This window comes from Tinamus guttatus, unplaced genomic scaffold, assembly GCF_059628265.1.
Source record: "Tinamus guttatus ecotype Peru unplaced genomic scaffold, ASM5962826v1 Tinamus_guttatus_pri_ptg000240l, whole genome shotgun sequence".
Taxonomy (NCBI): Eukaryota; Metazoa; Chordata; class Aves; order Tinamiformes; family Tinamidae; genus Tinamus; species Tinamus guttatus.
This window is the reverse complement of record NW_028288774.1, coordinates 6,837,949-6,854,160: the sequence shown is the minus strand read 5'-3', so window position 1 is coordinate 6,854,160 and position 16,212 is coordinate 6,837,949. Positions and strand designations below refer to the sequence as shown.

At 35.9% G+C, this 16,212-nt stretch overlaps 1 protein-coding gene across 1 annotated transcript in view; it reads right to left on the bottom strand.

Annotated features, from left to right (window-relative positions):
* Positions 1-7,483: 7,483 nt before the first annotated feature.
* The window catches only part of ZNF143 (zinc finger protein 143), a 33,455-nt gene continuing 24,726 nt past the window's right edge, over positions 7,484-16,212 (bottom strand). Inside the window, 6 exon segments of the mRNA XM_088525784.1 lie at positions 7,484-8,229; positions 9,420-9,566; positions 10,406-10,567; positions 12,259-12,407; positions 13,622-13,849; positions 15,038-15,217. Of these exon segments, the coding sequence (XP_088381910.1) occupies positions 8,146-8,229; positions 9,420-9,566; positions 10,406-10,567; positions 12,259-12,407; positions 13,622-13,849; positions 15,038-15,217 (950 nt within the window). The 3' untranslated portion in view covers positions 7,484-8,145.

The window sequence follows — 16,212 nt, the reverse complement described above, 5'->3', positions numbered from 1 at the left end:
TAACCTCCATCTGTTTCTCAATAGCCAACAGAGGGAAATGCAAAGAATTCCTAATAAAGGACTTAACATCATAACATTAGCTGTGGCTTGCCTTAGTCATGTATGATGGCTTTATTTTCTTAAAAATCAAGAGGTTAAGCTTTCAATAAATGAGTTTTTTTTTTTTAAAGAAATGCCAAAGCTGCAGTATTTCCTTCCCAAGCTCATCGTAAATGGAACCGGTGCTGCGTTGTTTTCTAGAGTCTCCGATGCAGCCATGCAAGGAAGTTAAGTAGCAAGTGAATTTCAGAACCCCTGCATTAACTATTGAATCACTGAGCATTTTAACAGTTTGAGTTGGACAAAACCAAATGAAACAATTCAAATTTTCTGCAGAGATGGAAATATACAAGGATGAGAAAGCAGAAAAAGGGATACAAGAGGAGATCATAAAAAAGGAATGGAGAAAGAAAGAGCAGAAATGCAACGGTTTAAAAAGGAATTTTATTTCCAAAGTGAGACCGAAAAAAGAAAAGGAAGCACTCAATAAATATGTAAATATGATAAAATGTGTAGTTATGTTATAAAGATCTTATTCATCATCTCTCTATATATGTGCCATCGGGCACTTGCACCAGTTCTTCTTTCGCTCTAGTTTGAAGGGATTATTAACTGCTGTATTGAATAGAAGATTACTGTCTACAAGAACAAGTATCGTAGCTCTGCTATGCTGTCCACCATGACAAAAAGTATGGCTACTAGTACGATTCTTATATACAGCTTAACTAAAAAGTACTGCAGAGCAATATCCCTTAGACAGACACATTGACAGTGGAGATGGACGGAAGTGGGGAAGTGCTGTGCAGGCTTCCACTGTGTCATATTCACTCAGCCAAAATGATCCTGAGTTTCCTGATTAAATTGCACCTTTGATCCACTGTAGATCTTTCAAACTAAAGCTCTGATGTACAGTATATAGTTTTATGTCCAGGCAATTCCTGACTGGTATTTTAGAAATTTAGGTGGTTGAAGGGTTTTCATAATGTACTTGCTTTTTAAAAAAAATACTTGCATACTTTAAAAAGGTATATGTGCAATGTAGTGCATTGAAGCTTTTTCTAACAGGAATATTCATCTGGGGCACACACTGTCAAAAAGCTACTTTTAACTACGAGTTTTCAAGCTGAAGAGGAAACTGTTGTTCACTCTTTTGTGGGTAGCAGGGGAACCCAAATAATGATGAATGGCAAAGAAATGAAACAAAGGCCAATTTGTCTAGTTGTCAGAGGAAACTGCCACAGAAGTGGGAACAGTGCCATCTTGTCAGGATTTCCTGCACTTACAAGTTCAGCTGCAAGACCCCCAAATCATTTAGATCAAATTAAAAGAGTTCTGCCAAAAATCCATTTTGTAGCAGCCAACATAAACTAGAAACTGGTTGAAATTACAAGAAATATAAATGGAATTAAAAAGCAAAAGAAAAGAGGAGGAAGGACACATTCCCAATGTCTCATAAAACAACAACAAAAATTAGTCCTTTAAAAGCAATATTGCTTCCTTTAAAAGGTCAGTGTCTATATCTCAGAGTTATACAATGCCCTGAAGTCTCTTACGAGGAATGACAAATTGGCTTACTAAGTAAAAGTTCGAAAGTGCTTCTAAAAAGATACTTGAAAAGAAGGATGAAGCTTCAGGAAACGGAAGTTAGTTCATATTCTCAAGCACCAAAGCTGCTGGGAGTATCCAAGTACCTGTTCAGAAACATCTGCTACAGTGCTATTTAAGCCTGTGATTCTACAACCAATTAAGTCCATAAATGACCACAGACTGGCACTAAAATGGTTGCTCCCTGGCACAAGCCTTCAGAGAAAAGGCTTATATTTTGTCCTGCATGTATGAGCCTTCTTGACATTGTCCAAACCTTAATGGATGATAGTGGTAGAATCAGTTGATTTTTTTTTTAAGAGGTCAAATTCATTTGGACAGTGGATCCCAAGTCAGATCCCAAGTCAGTCTTTCTCTTGTCAGAATTACAATTCTAAAGATTTTACCTTGATTCAATGGTTATGAATGTAAAGTAACTCCTTTGCAGTCCTGGTTCCTTTTCCGATTCAGTCTCAAGTTTCTTTGAACAGCTGCCTGAGGATAGTCTCCTTATCTGTTGAGCTGTGAAAACTGATAGAAACCTGAGGGTCATTTAGTTCCAGGAGAGAAGCCGGTAGTAACGCAGGTGGTCTTGGAGCCAAACTACTCAATATTTGTGTAGGATGTTTCCCTACAGCTGCTTGTAGATCAGGAGCCTGTTCTTCTACAGACCCTGCTGAAGTAAAAATGAGCTGGCTAATGATGTTCCCATAAGCATATTCATAGCATTAATGTACAGTTGCAACCTGTGGCCTGAGACAAATGAGACAAATCCAAATCCACCTCTACGAGCAGCAATATCTTGCAGTTCTCTTCCTTTTTAGTATAGCTTGCATGAATATAGCCTACTTGGAATAGAGGTAATTCAAAAAGTTTCAGTATTTAGAAATTAAAACAATCTCCATTCGACCTATTTGTAAGCTAATGAATACATACAAAGCTTATAATGTACAATTCTTAAGTATCTCTTCCACAACTATGATAGCATAAGTACTAACAATTTTTAAAGACAATTCTGTTTTTAATTTCTGCCTCTTAAAACTTGAAATCTCTACTTACAAACAAAACAAAAAAACAGAATCTGATCCTGAAAGTCACATTCAGATCAGAAATTTCTGTCAAAGCATCATCAAAGAGAGAGAATGATTGTCATGGCTGAAAACAACAGGTGCAATTAGAATACTCCATTCTTTTGCTCAAGTGAGGGTAAAATGGTGGAAAGTCAAGACTTAATGTCCATAATTAAAACCCAATTTCCAATGCACATAATACTGACATAATACTACTAATTTACTGATATCATTAACCTTTTTCTCCCTCCAGGTATATGCAAAACCATAAAAGGGTATTCTGCCTTTTTCAGATGTACTAGTATTATCTCTTAGTTTTAAAATAAGACATTTTACAAGCATTTTTAGAGACGCAGTTATGAGCCTTGCAAGGGTTTCAAGAAGCCCTGCCACCTTCCTCTCATTTAAATCCTCAGAAACCTATGTACATTCAAAAATCTGTCTCCTAAGACAAACAGCAGCTAATCCTGTCCGCCCCACAAACCATTCTTGCATTTGCTGATTTTTCAAAGTAATTACAACTTATAGTAAAATCTAAATCAGCCCTACACCTAAGCAAAAAAACCCACTGGACACATAACTGTGGAACCCTGTGGTTTCTCCAGAAGCTTTCTACAGCTGCTGTTACACCAACAGAGCAGCCAAGTTCCAGAGCATCCTGTCTTCCTTTCCCTGCCTTCCTTAAGATGCCTGCTCAGTTAGAAAACTCTCAGCCAAATACTACAGAACACCCAAAATGAAACAGTAATTTTGATGCAGAGTCAAAACCTCTCCAGAAAAACAAGTAAAATACAGCACCCAATGCAAGAAGCTTATCAGTTTGCGAAGCCTCCACCGAAAGGCTGGTGCAGAATTAAAACAAAGCAAAGGGTAACACGCTGGAGCTTTGAAAGTAACCTATGAGATGCTTCTCTCTTTTATGAAAAAAAAAATCATTTGTGCCCTGAAAACATGAATGTTTTGCCATTTCTCTGGGTGCAGCAGAAATGATTATTTCTTCAGACCCTGAGAGAATTTAAGGGGATCACATTTCCAGAAGAAAAAAATACACAGAGGAGGTAAAGCAGAATACTTTCTTGTTAATATAAGCTTTTGTATTTACTGGGATAATTGAAGTCTTCTTTGATTATAGCCCTCAATTGAAAAAGACCAGTGTCACATTCCTGATGGGGTTAGGTAAGTGCCAGCTGGGTACTACAGTGATGGGCTAATTGTATTGTCAGATTCTCCTTTGGACATGGAACTAGCAGAATCACAACTAATATCAAAAAAAATCTCACAGCTGTTGGAAATACCTGAGCTACTTTTTTAATTACATGCAAAACACAGCAAGAAAAATAACACTTATATTCCTTACATACAATGCAATTTACTATTTATTTATGACAGTCAAGAATTTTGATAAGAGACTGTCTCCTGATTTTTTGGTCTCTTGTCACATTGGTCCAAACTTCAGAAAGTTTTTATCACTGGAAAAAAATTTTTTTGAGGATCTGATATTGAAATTCACAATGATTTGCAAGAACAAGAATACCTGAATATTAATAGACAACTGGAGTTTAAAATTTGCATCTGAAAAAAACAATGCACATATTAACTTTTGTATTTTTAAGAATAAAAATGATACAAGCTGAATAAATACATTTTTCAAGTTTCAAACAACTGAAGAGTGATAGCTGAACAAGATACAAGTTACCCTTCACTTCCATATTGCTTACACTCACCTATCAAAAACATTCGGGTTTGTATTATATTTAATAGCTGCGGAATTTTACAGAATGCTCAGCTCTTCCGTACATGGAAGTGATAATTCAGCGACCAGGCGAGAGTGACAGAATTGGAAAGGTTGTGTTACGGGGCACTTCTGCTTCTCGGCATGAAGGACGTATATTGAACCTAAGGTGCACAGCCTGAGCTCAGCAGCTGTAGATGCCGGATTCAGAAGCACTTTTCTTCAGACCCTTCTCTCCCTACCGGCTTTTCCTCATGGTTAGATATTGATTAAACAGCTTCCTGTCTCTGGGGAAGGTTCCCTGACTCTGCACTCTGGGAAGAACACAGCATACAGAATGATTTCTCAGGAATACCAAACAACATGAGCATTAAAACATCCAGTAAAACAAAATTTTCCCTGCAGTATGATTGAGGAACAGGAACTAGAAGTTTAGGAAGAACTGCCTTACAAGCCGAGACATTTTGTCTGGACTGTTAGCTCTCTCCCTCGGTTGCATGCTAAGCAGACACCACATGCCTTTTCTCCCACACTGTGCCTGAATATTTCCAGTATCAGTCAGCTGATTCCTGGCTGAGATTAATTATGCCATCAGGGATTATGGCTTTTTAAAACTTTGTTCTGAGGCCTCAGGATTTTCTCTTATAAAAACACAGTTTCTTAGCTTCAGCCTATTCATGTGTGCTTTGGCATTAGCTCTTTAAGGTAAAAACTGCCCTTTTGTTATGTGCCCCATGTCTGGCACAATAGGTCATCAGCCAGGAGCACCAGAACAATGACCTCCCTCTTTTTACTATGAAGACAGGCACTGAGCTACTGTAAAAGCAAAGCCTGGAGGCGGTAAAAACCTGTAAGACCATTTAAAAGGGAAAAGTTGTTTTTAGAAAGGAGAAGTTGAGTCTACAGATGTTTTATTTTTATTCCTTTAAGGGAGGCGTTGATATAGGCCTGGAATTTGAAAAGAAAACAAAATTGTGAGTGGGGAATACTGTAAAGTGTGGGAGCCAATTTCTTAGAGGGAGTGATACAGTAAGTTATTTTACTTCATAGGATTCCTTTTTTACAAATGAATTGCTTTCCCTACTGTGCCAAAACACTCACTTTGAGACAGAACTTTAAATAAAAAGGAGTAAAATCTATGGGGAAAGGCAAAAGTTTTCTACTAGCAAACACTCGATCTTTTCTGGCATATTCTTTGTTTCCTCCTCCTGAATTACGTTTTGCCAGTCTTCTTATCAAACACTGAATTCTGTATAACCTTCACCACAGAACCTCCTGATACCAACCACCAGTATTTTCTTACCAGAAAAAGTTCTTTCCGTTCCTGTCAGGATGGAAGCAGGGAGGAAAAAGAAAAATCACACTGTTTTCTCAGCTGTGAAAACAATATTGTCTATTATGCATACAAACCTCACAGCTAAAATACATGTAAGCACCTCTGCACACAGCAGTCTAAGTTGGTCTTTTTTATTAAGTACTTCTTTTCCTTTATAGAGGTAGCTATCAATATGGAAGCAAAACCTGTGACTTGGGAGTTTTAAAAGATATAAGTCAGAGAAATCACTTAAATGAAGTTAGTTTTTCCTAACAGAGACATTTGAATGCCTTGCAGCAAACCAACTGAAATACGAATAGAGAAGGAATATTCACATTGTACAGTGATCAGAAAAAAATTCTTGTGAAACAAGAAGGACTGAAGCTACTTCTTTGCTAAATCATTTCCAGTCATCATATCTAAAAATAGTTTGCAATGAAATTTAAGGAAAAGAAGTCTCTGTTTGAGACTTCATGCCAAATGTTACATCTTTAATTTCTAAAATGAGCTAAGAAACTAATCTAGCTGACAGGTAATTAATCCTTCTTGCATAGTATATTTATCTGTGTGGGATGTCAGGTATTTCCTAAGACACTTTAGGAAAACTAGCACCTAAATGAGTAAGGAGCCTCAGTCCTAAGCTGCAGACCCTTCTACTCTGTAGTGTATCCAGAGAACAGTCTTTGTTTTGGCCAGATCTATCACACTGTATTGTCAACTTTCACTGCCTTTTTCTGTTGGCTATCTCAATGAGAAACCTAAAACGCTATAACCAGCTTTGATATAGTTAGTTACACTAAACCAGCTACATATTATTCAACGTTGGCCTTTTAGAGGTAAAATACCTCTACTTACATAGCTATGAACTCTTTGTTTTTATGGTAAAATGGGTACCTCACATTACTTATAAAATGCTTACTTGATAAGCACTTCATCCAGAAGATTTTTAATTCTTCTCTTGACATGGTAAAAGATGAGGCTTCAGTTTCAGAAGCTGCTTGACTTGTGCTCTTGACACTCATCTAAAACAATCTTACATGAAGCCCAAAATTTTAACTTGCTTGACGAGCCTACTAACAAGACAAGAGTAAAGACAATTTTTTGGTATTAAAAAGCTTAAAAGGTACCTTTTGCTGTATGTGTTAGACATACCTATATTTTGTTATATATTTTTCCTTTACAGAATGATACGCAAAGAATGCTGTACTTATATCATCATTATTAATCCCTAATTTCTAATAACTTAGGTCCTAATTTTCAAAAGCACTGATTATCAGCATATCCAAAATAGTGATTTGTAGCTGCAGGCACTTGTAACTGATAAAAATTAGACTATTAGTGCTTGTACTTATCCTGCAAAAACACCATTTGAAAAAAAAAACTCATTTTGATAACAGATAGTTTACCCTTTTGTCAAAATTAGTTGACTAAGTACTATGTTAATCATTCCTGTAGTGTTCTAGAATGCTTAAAATTAATAACCATTAATACCGAACAGTTAATACACTATAATGGATTATGATCAAAATTCATACGCCAAAATGTTAAACTTAAGATAAAAAAAAACTTTGGAAAAAAATATACAAGGCTGTAAACAAAAACTTCATTTTCATTAAAAAGTAAAACAGTATGTCACATGACAATATTATCCTAGTTAGATATAATAGATATAATATTGTTATATTTATTGCATCATAATTTGAGGGTAGCAGTTGAAGTAAAATATGTAAAGAAACGAAATAATTAGATTTACTTCCTTTAATATTGAACAACCAAAGTTTCTCTTTTGTACATAATCCAATTTAAAGATAATATAATTAGCACTTCCAGCATTAACAGTCTGTATTTACAATGAATGAGACGGCGTGGATAATCTAAAGAGTATTCAAATTTGTGCGAAACAAATCAAAATACGAAGATTTACAGAAGGCTCAAAATCCAAGACTTTTCCATTTCTGGAAAGCAATTTAAAATGGTTTGTCTTCTTTATTACTTTTAGGGTTCCTGAAATGATCATTTTTGTTATAGCATTTTAAATTTGAAATCTTCAGCAATGCCTTCATAATTTGCACATGACATTAAAAATTATTTCCAATACTTCTATTTCACTTTCCACTTGCTTGTAGACCAGTCTGAAATCTGATGAAAGGGTAACAAGGAAATTTACTATGTAATCCTAATTCCATATTCCTGAATATACAACGGTTGGGAGTAGATGATGTCAGTCCATTCCAAGGGTTATGTACACAAAAGTTACAAAATGTTCTTCGCTCTTGCATAAAATGTGTACACGGTATCAATGGGCAGGGAACTTCAAAGTTTTTATGGATTGCTGCTGGCATGGACCTTTGTTGATTGAAAATAAAATACCTTTTAATCTATTGTTCTGGTAGCAGTGTTAGAAGTTAATCATCAATTCCTGGTGTTTCTCCCTGCTGTATTCTGGAAGCTATTCTGATGGCTTCTTCCAAAGACTGCTGTTCTCCAAGCTGAAACAAATGTATTTAAAGATAAATAAATCCAAAAAATTGCATAAGATAAAGGATATAAATTTATTAAGAAAAATAAAAAATGAAACCAAACACCTAGGTGCCAATCAATGTTATAACACAAGTGCAATCAGTGTTGTCAAACCTCTTTTGAGTAATATTAGATTATGTCTACATAACCAGTATGCAAATAAAGATATCCTCTGATAGCAGAATATACCGAGTTTCAATACCCCTAAAAATGCAGAAAGGAATTTCCTCAGAAAGGAATTTAGTTCAATTTAAATACATGATTTATTAAAATACTGTGTCTTCCAGATACAAAATTTACCTACCAATATCATTTATAACAAAAGTAGTACAAACATACGTGTTTCTTGTGTAAAGCAGCATAGTGTCAAGCATTCACCCTAGATGTTTCCCTCAAACTTCCAGTCAAAAGTGACTTTCTTCCCTCTCAAAATACTATTCACAAAAATTCTTGTTTTAGTTTTATTTTCAGTTCCTTTCTAGCCAGAACTCTAATTTATGCTTGGTTTCTAGCTTTCTCAAAACTAACTCAATTCAAATTAAACTTATCTTTAAAACCCAGAAATTACTCTTTCGATGCAGTGTTTAGACCATGTGAAATACTGTTTATAGAAACTGCTGTTTGCACTGTATTGGTTACACAGATAAACAAAAGGTGATTTTCCAGAGATTTTTTATTTTTAATATTTCTGCATAACTGCATACATTTAAATTTTTAACTATTACTTCTGGTTTCAAATAGTATACATTCAGTTTACTATGTGAGTTGCTTTATCTATATTGCTAAATTCATAGCAATTTACCTTTGAGAGCTTGGTATTCTTCATCAAGTTAATATGTAGTGCTGAAGGATGAGTGAAACTGCTGTATCACGTCACTGAATATATATGCCATTCTTCATGAAAGATTCACTTGGCCTCAAATTTCACCCTCTGCCTCCTCTCTTTTTAAAAATTTTTATTTTTCTTTTTAATTTTAACTAGGTGATTTGGAAGATAAGATGCTTATTGTTCCTCTTCCTGACCCTACGTAGTATTTAAAATGTAAAATGATTTGCTTATGTGACTGTTTTATCAGGGAAGACAGATTTATTAGATTCATTTTATCACATGACTAGGACCTTCCATCTCTCGAAATAAGAAACATTCCAACAGACTTACCTGTACTGCAATCTGTGTTCCATTGGATGTAGCCAACAATGTAACAGGTCTGGTTTCTGTCGTCACTAAATGGTGCCCATGTTGCTGATGTCCCATTTCCGACGAGGCACTATGAAACGCTGCTAAGTCTTGAGCCACAATAGCAACCTTCAAGACCAAAGAAAGAGAATGAACTGGGTCATAGAGCTGTTACCATTACCAACTTCATACATAGTTCAAAGTTCAGGTTCACTTCAAGGCTACCACGATTTATGAGAATAATTTTATTCATGCAAAACATACCATTTTTAAGCAAGTTATCATTACTTTGGTTTTTAACATTATCTATTTGATCTCAAAACGCAAACATCCTCGGAAGTTCACAGAAATTCTCTAAATGTGCCTACAAACCTGTGATTATGTATGTACACAGAGCACACTGATTAATAAATATTTTAATTTTCACATGGCTTATTTTTATAACACTGGAGTGAAAAGAGAGATTAAAATTTGTATGACTATATTTCTAGCAAAAAGTTAACTACTATATATGAAAAGCAAAAAATCAAGAAAAATACACAAATGTTTCCTCCCTGCCAAAGAAACGACAGTCCCCAAATGTTAAGTGATAAAGAACTAGAATTCATATTGGACTCTGTTTTTAGTTCTGCCACACATTTGTTGTGTGACTTAGGTAAAAATAGTGAGGACCTCCATGTCTTATTTTGCCTATGCCTAAATGGATTATTTGACTGCTACCTAATAAATTGTTCCTAATGTTTCTAAAACATTCTGAAATACTATGATGTTCCTCCCAGCAGTGGAGAAGAACACATCAAATTATTATGAGGAAAATGTTATGGCTAGGTAAGGGAAACCGCCTTAATTATTTCTATATACATATAGAGGTGAATGGGGAATGTTGGTGAATCCTGTAATTGCTTATGTATCTACTTTATTTCATCTTACAATGAAATATTACGCATACGCACAGGAGACTATTTTACCTGCTGTCCTTCAGTGCCTTCCGCAGTAACCATTGCTACCGAATGTGTTCCTGCAGAGGAGATGACGGCATCGTGGGCAGGGACTGTGATGGTGGTGCCATCTTGTGTTACCATAGTGATTGTATTGCCAATGGCCTGCATATCAGCCTGAGATATGTTGACCTGAAACACAAAATCATTGCTGAATTAAAAAACATTTAATTGCTGCTTGAGTGATACCGGAGTTTTAGCTTTCAGCAACACGATATACGCTTACAGGTTAAAAACAAACAAACAAACAAACAAAACCCAGGATCTGTAAATGTTTATAAATAAGATCTGAGAAAGGATATCACACATTTAAAGTATAACAGTATTTATCAAATAAAGTCCTGTTAATTGGTAGCGCAGTTTCTCTATTTGAAACAAAATATGTAACAATCCAGCATGAAAAAGCAATGTATTTATCATAGCTAAAAAAATATAGTTAGTAGTGTTCTCACATTGGCCATAGGTTCTAAAAACTATGATTCTACTTCCCAAAAGACACGTATTTCCTGAGAATCACTGCCCCTTTTTGTTCTATTCTTTCTTTCTTGGACAAACAGCACTCACCACATTTATCTTACTGATGGGGAGGTAATATTCCGTGGTCATTCCAACACATAAACCCATTTACAGAAACAATTTTGGATCTGTAATAGGAAAACTAGGCGTACTTGTCAACAGAGTCTATGATTCCATGTTCATCAGATTATATCCCAAATAACTGCAGGAAAGGTTATCTCTGGGTACGTCTTACACAGTGGCTGGAGCCAATCACAGTAGTACCACCTGACATACTTTCATCTTAATGAAAATCTTAAAAAGGCCTCTATTGGTTGAGAAGTTAAAACAGGAATAAAAAATTAAAAATAATCATACGATTTTTTATGTCTCCAATGTAAGATGTACTAGGCTGTCAGATATGATAGGTGATTTGATATAATGTGTGATTTATAAGTCAATACAGATTACAGTTTACAGAACTAAAGTCAAGCTGAAAAGTAATTTAAATAAATGCATAAAGTCCATGTTAAGACTTCTGCAGGCTTTCATTTTAGAGTGGAAAAAATGGTTACTTAGCATTGCTGCAGTGTTCAGGGTCTGTAATATAACAGCCTCCCTTTCTGATTCTGATCAGCCCCCCTCTGATTCTGATACAGAAGAGATTTTTCATATGCTCTTTGCAATTCAACTACTTTCTTAGTTGAAATATAGTTTTCCCCATATACCAGAACTAAACAAGACAGTAAACAGTTATGGCTTTGTGTTGAAATCCCCCTCAATGGAACTGCATGGTAATTCCTTAAAAAAAAACTTATCCACAGAAATCATCAAAGCATTCCTTATCCTGATCCTCTCTTATCTATGTTAGAAATGGTAAAGGACTGCACACTAACAAATGCCTTTTAAGACAGGCAGGTGAGCTAAAAGATTTTATTTATCAAAAATTTGTGCAGATAGATGTCAGAGAAGATAACAATCAGATATTAATTGTTTAGGAAATTCCTGGAAATCTCTCAAACTAGACTATACTGAGCAACTGTTGTAACAGCCTATAGTGTGAGCAAAACGGACTTGCAGAGTTTGCAGCACTCACACATACATGGACAGCAAAAAAAAAATCTAGCTTTGCAGTAATACAGTTTCAGTTGTCACAATATATGTTTAATTTAGGTATCCCCGAGGAAGCCCAATCCTGACCCAGCTCCTAAACCATAAGAAACCTAAGTAGGTACTTATCAAGGAACCCAACAGATGTTAGGTACCACGTGGAGCAGCCCCAGCTCTGGGCACGTTGCTGCCAGTTCCTCAGCACGGCAGGTACTTACGTGCTGGGTTCCATCCTGGGAAATGAGCGCGACTTGTTGACCTAACCCTGACTGAGTGACCGTAGCAACTTGTGCAGAAATTACATCATCTCCCTCGACACCTGTCACATAGGTTATCTGGGAGCCTTTGAGAACATCTTCGCCTTGACCTGTTTGACACAACAAAGGCAAGAAGGTAGTTTGCACACTCTAAATACTGGCAGGAAAGCTAAATGACAAGGGTTGTGGCAGACGGGTTTGAAGGTCTTAGACACTACAGGGAAAAAAAAAGGAAAATAAAGGAAGGAAAGATACCAAAATCAAGGCAGAAAGTCCCAAATGACTGTTTTTGAAACCGGGGGTATAGTTATATAGCAATGAGTTCTAATACATAAAAAAACTACATATTTAAAAATGTATTTAATTTAGAACCAAATATCAAAATGGTAGCAAACATTTTGATGAATTCATTAAATGTTAACTTCTGCATTTTAGAGGCTTCTTGCAAGCCCTACTGGCAGCTTATTAAAAGAGTTATTCATTAACAAACATACAGAAGAATACAGTGATGCCTTTGTGTGAAGATTTAAGTACATTTGCTATCTTAATAAATGTTTAACCTCAGCAAATGTGAATCGTAGCATTATCTTAAAAGGTGGTATCAGCATATAGCATTTTTTCTTAAAAATCATATAGTGCAGTTTCCCAAATATATGTAGTAAAACCACTTTTCGGACCAATACAGTTTACAGTTTTTTTTTCTATCCTCAACCAGATCTAAAATAACAGACTTTTGCAAGTTACATTTCTTCTCTCACTATATATTATTCAGTGTGATCTTTTATGATCACAGAATTCAGTAACCATGATACCATGAAAAATATTTTTTCAAGAACTTTCCAAACATGAGCATATCTTCTTAATTGCCTTTACAACAGTATATAGAAGCTATCAACTTTACAGCAAAATAGCTTAGTATGAGACTTCCACCAAGTATGATGTTACACATATTCTTAGAAAATCCACTCAGAAAAGTCTGGCATATTGCAAATATAAACATATTAGACTCTTGCAGATTCCTTCCCACATTCATGTTTATAGCCAATCTGTTTATAGCAGGTTTGCTGGGACTGCAATTTGAATTTCTATTGTATCCTCAGCCTGCTAGCTATAAAATGAATTTATGAACTGCTCAATTACTCACTCAATTTCAGTTTGCAGGTTACCTATCATACTAAAAAAATCCCATGAAGAAGTTAAATAACTTTAAGTACTCTAGATTTTTATCTGTGCTTTTCATTTCTGTGGTTATGATGAACACTAAAATATTAACCAACTCATTTTTACTGTTATAACAAGAGATTCAAAACCTACAAACTCTAACCTGGAGGTGGCTCAAAAAAGGCCTCTGGTTCTTCTTCAATGGGCTCTGTGTCATTGTGTGCTGTTCGCTTGTGCATAGCAAGTGTGGAAATCTGCTTGTATGTTTTTCCACAGTGATTACAGTTATATGGTTTGGAATGAGTATGTACAACATGGTGCTTGTATAAACTGGAATACTCTGTAAAACGTTTATCACAACCAGGAACTGTACAGACGTAGGGCTTCTCCCCTGTAGAAAAAAAACAAAAGGCATAAAACCAACTTTATCTAGGATGCACATTAAAAATTGTCAACAAATTGGTAGGAATTTAGGGAGATGCCCTAATTATCAACCAGATTCCAACTTCAGTGGCAATAGCGGAGCTCACCAAGTGCGGCATCTTTTTGTCTCTTTTTAAAACTACTGCCAATAAAGTTGGGCCTTCTTCTCTCCCTGTCAGGCCATCTAAAAATGTCTTTTATATGAAGACAGAACAATCATCTGAAAGCTGCAATTTACAGAATCTTTAGATATTGACACTAAAGATGAAAGCAAATGCAAACTGCTTCCCTGAATGCCATACTATTCTGGCCTCCTGGGAGGTCAATCTTAACCTCGGTTTGCCACAGTATTGCCAACTTTGTCCCTTCTGTTCTCAGAAGTCCTGCATTTTTCCTCAATTATCATCTACATTGTTATACAAGCAGCATTTCACTTACTTTTGAGACTTTATGCTCCAAAGAAATCTATAGGAAGCATATGTTTAAACAACTATCATCTAATATAAATAAAAATATTGTATATAATATATATATAAAAACTTTTCACTTGAAATCAATGAAATAAATGCAAAAATTACATTATAAACTGTATTATAAAATGGACATGTAAAACTTATCTCCATTAACTTGTACGTGCTTCCATAAGGCATGTAAGGCTAAAGATGATGGCTGTCACTAACTTTTATAACTTTCTATTTGCACAGATGACTCTCCCTGCCAGTCAAACCGGGTAACTGTTTTCATGTCTAGTTCAGGAACATAAAGTTTCGACCCCCCCACTTCAGCAGCAAGGAAGATAAAACTGTAATGAAAGAGTGACTCACAAAGGCAAGCCAAATTCCAGCTCAGGCTTGTACTTCACAACTCGCAACAAAGGCAAGCCCCCAAACCATATTAAGGATTTAGCTCAATGTGAGCCAAGAAAAGGTTTTGCACTGCATTTAAAGAACTTTGGATTAAAACCAAAGTCATTTTGCCTTGGGAGCTAAGGTGCAGAAAGTAAATGCTTAACTACATCAGTGGAAGAAAGATGAGGCCCAAATGAAAGCACTGAGACAGGATACATACGGCTGTCTACAGCCCAGTTACAATGCAACAAAAGGAGAGTGACACAGCACACTGCCCTTCAAAACACTACAAAACATTACTCATGTACCTGTGTGTATCCTCACATGATTCTTATAATTAGTTGCACTGGCAAAAGCTCTCCCACATCCTGGCTCTGTACAGTAATAAGGTCTTTCGCCTGTATGTGTCCTGATGTGAACCTTTCTAATATTAGATGTTGTAAATGACCTGCCACATCCTTCAAATGGACACTTAAAGGGTCTTTCACCTGGAAAAAGAAAAAAGAAAGAAAGAAAGAAAAAGAACATATGCAGAAGTTATAAAAGAACACAAAAATTGTTACTTAAACTGAATGCAGGAACCTAAAGGAAGATATTTTTGAGCCAAATCTGGCCAAGTTTAGGGAAATCATTAAGACCGTAAGCTAAGTAATCATGCATTTAATTAGTATTTTATGATGTATAAAACAGACTCAGTTGCTTGGAATACCTTCGACACAGTCCATATTCTAATGGATTTAACTCCCCCAATATTCATAAACATATTATACAAATGGTATTATACGAAAGGTAATTTATCAATTATACTTCATAACATGAAAAGAATCCATTCATGATTTAGCATATAACCAAGCTATAGACGGATCAGTAAAATTCAGTAGAAAACACTTAACCTACAGGAGCAAAACCAACTTTTTAAAGAGACACAGCCCAAAACTCGAATTTCAAACCCCACAAACCAAATCAATTACAAACACTTTTTTTTTTTTTTTTTTTAAAGAAATCCACTTGTGTAATATAAACATGCTAGCTCTTATCATTCTCCCAATCCATTTCATTATGAATGGTAAGGCTGATCCCTGTCTCCTGTACCCCCCAGCTCTATCAAACCACCCAGAATCGCCCACCCAGGGCAAGCGCAGGGGACTAAGGCGGAAGCCCCAGCTGACCTGCTCCCCATCGCAGCTTCACCCTTTGCAGAGCTAAGCTCCATCCACTCACTGTATTGTTTACCAAAAGCAGGAATCTGAGAGCAGAGAGGGCAGATCATCGCTACAAGCACAACATTAACTATTTAAAACACAGAAACATAAAAGTCCCGATAGAGACATTAATACCGCGAAACTCCAAAGTAGTTCCTTGGCAGAGGAAACTGTAACTCACTCCCTAAGGCAGCTATTAGGGAAGGTTTGCAGTTTCCTGCCAGGGCGGTGTGCGTGTGTTTTAAGTGCACACGCCTCAGTGTTGTGTTGCCATGGCTCCC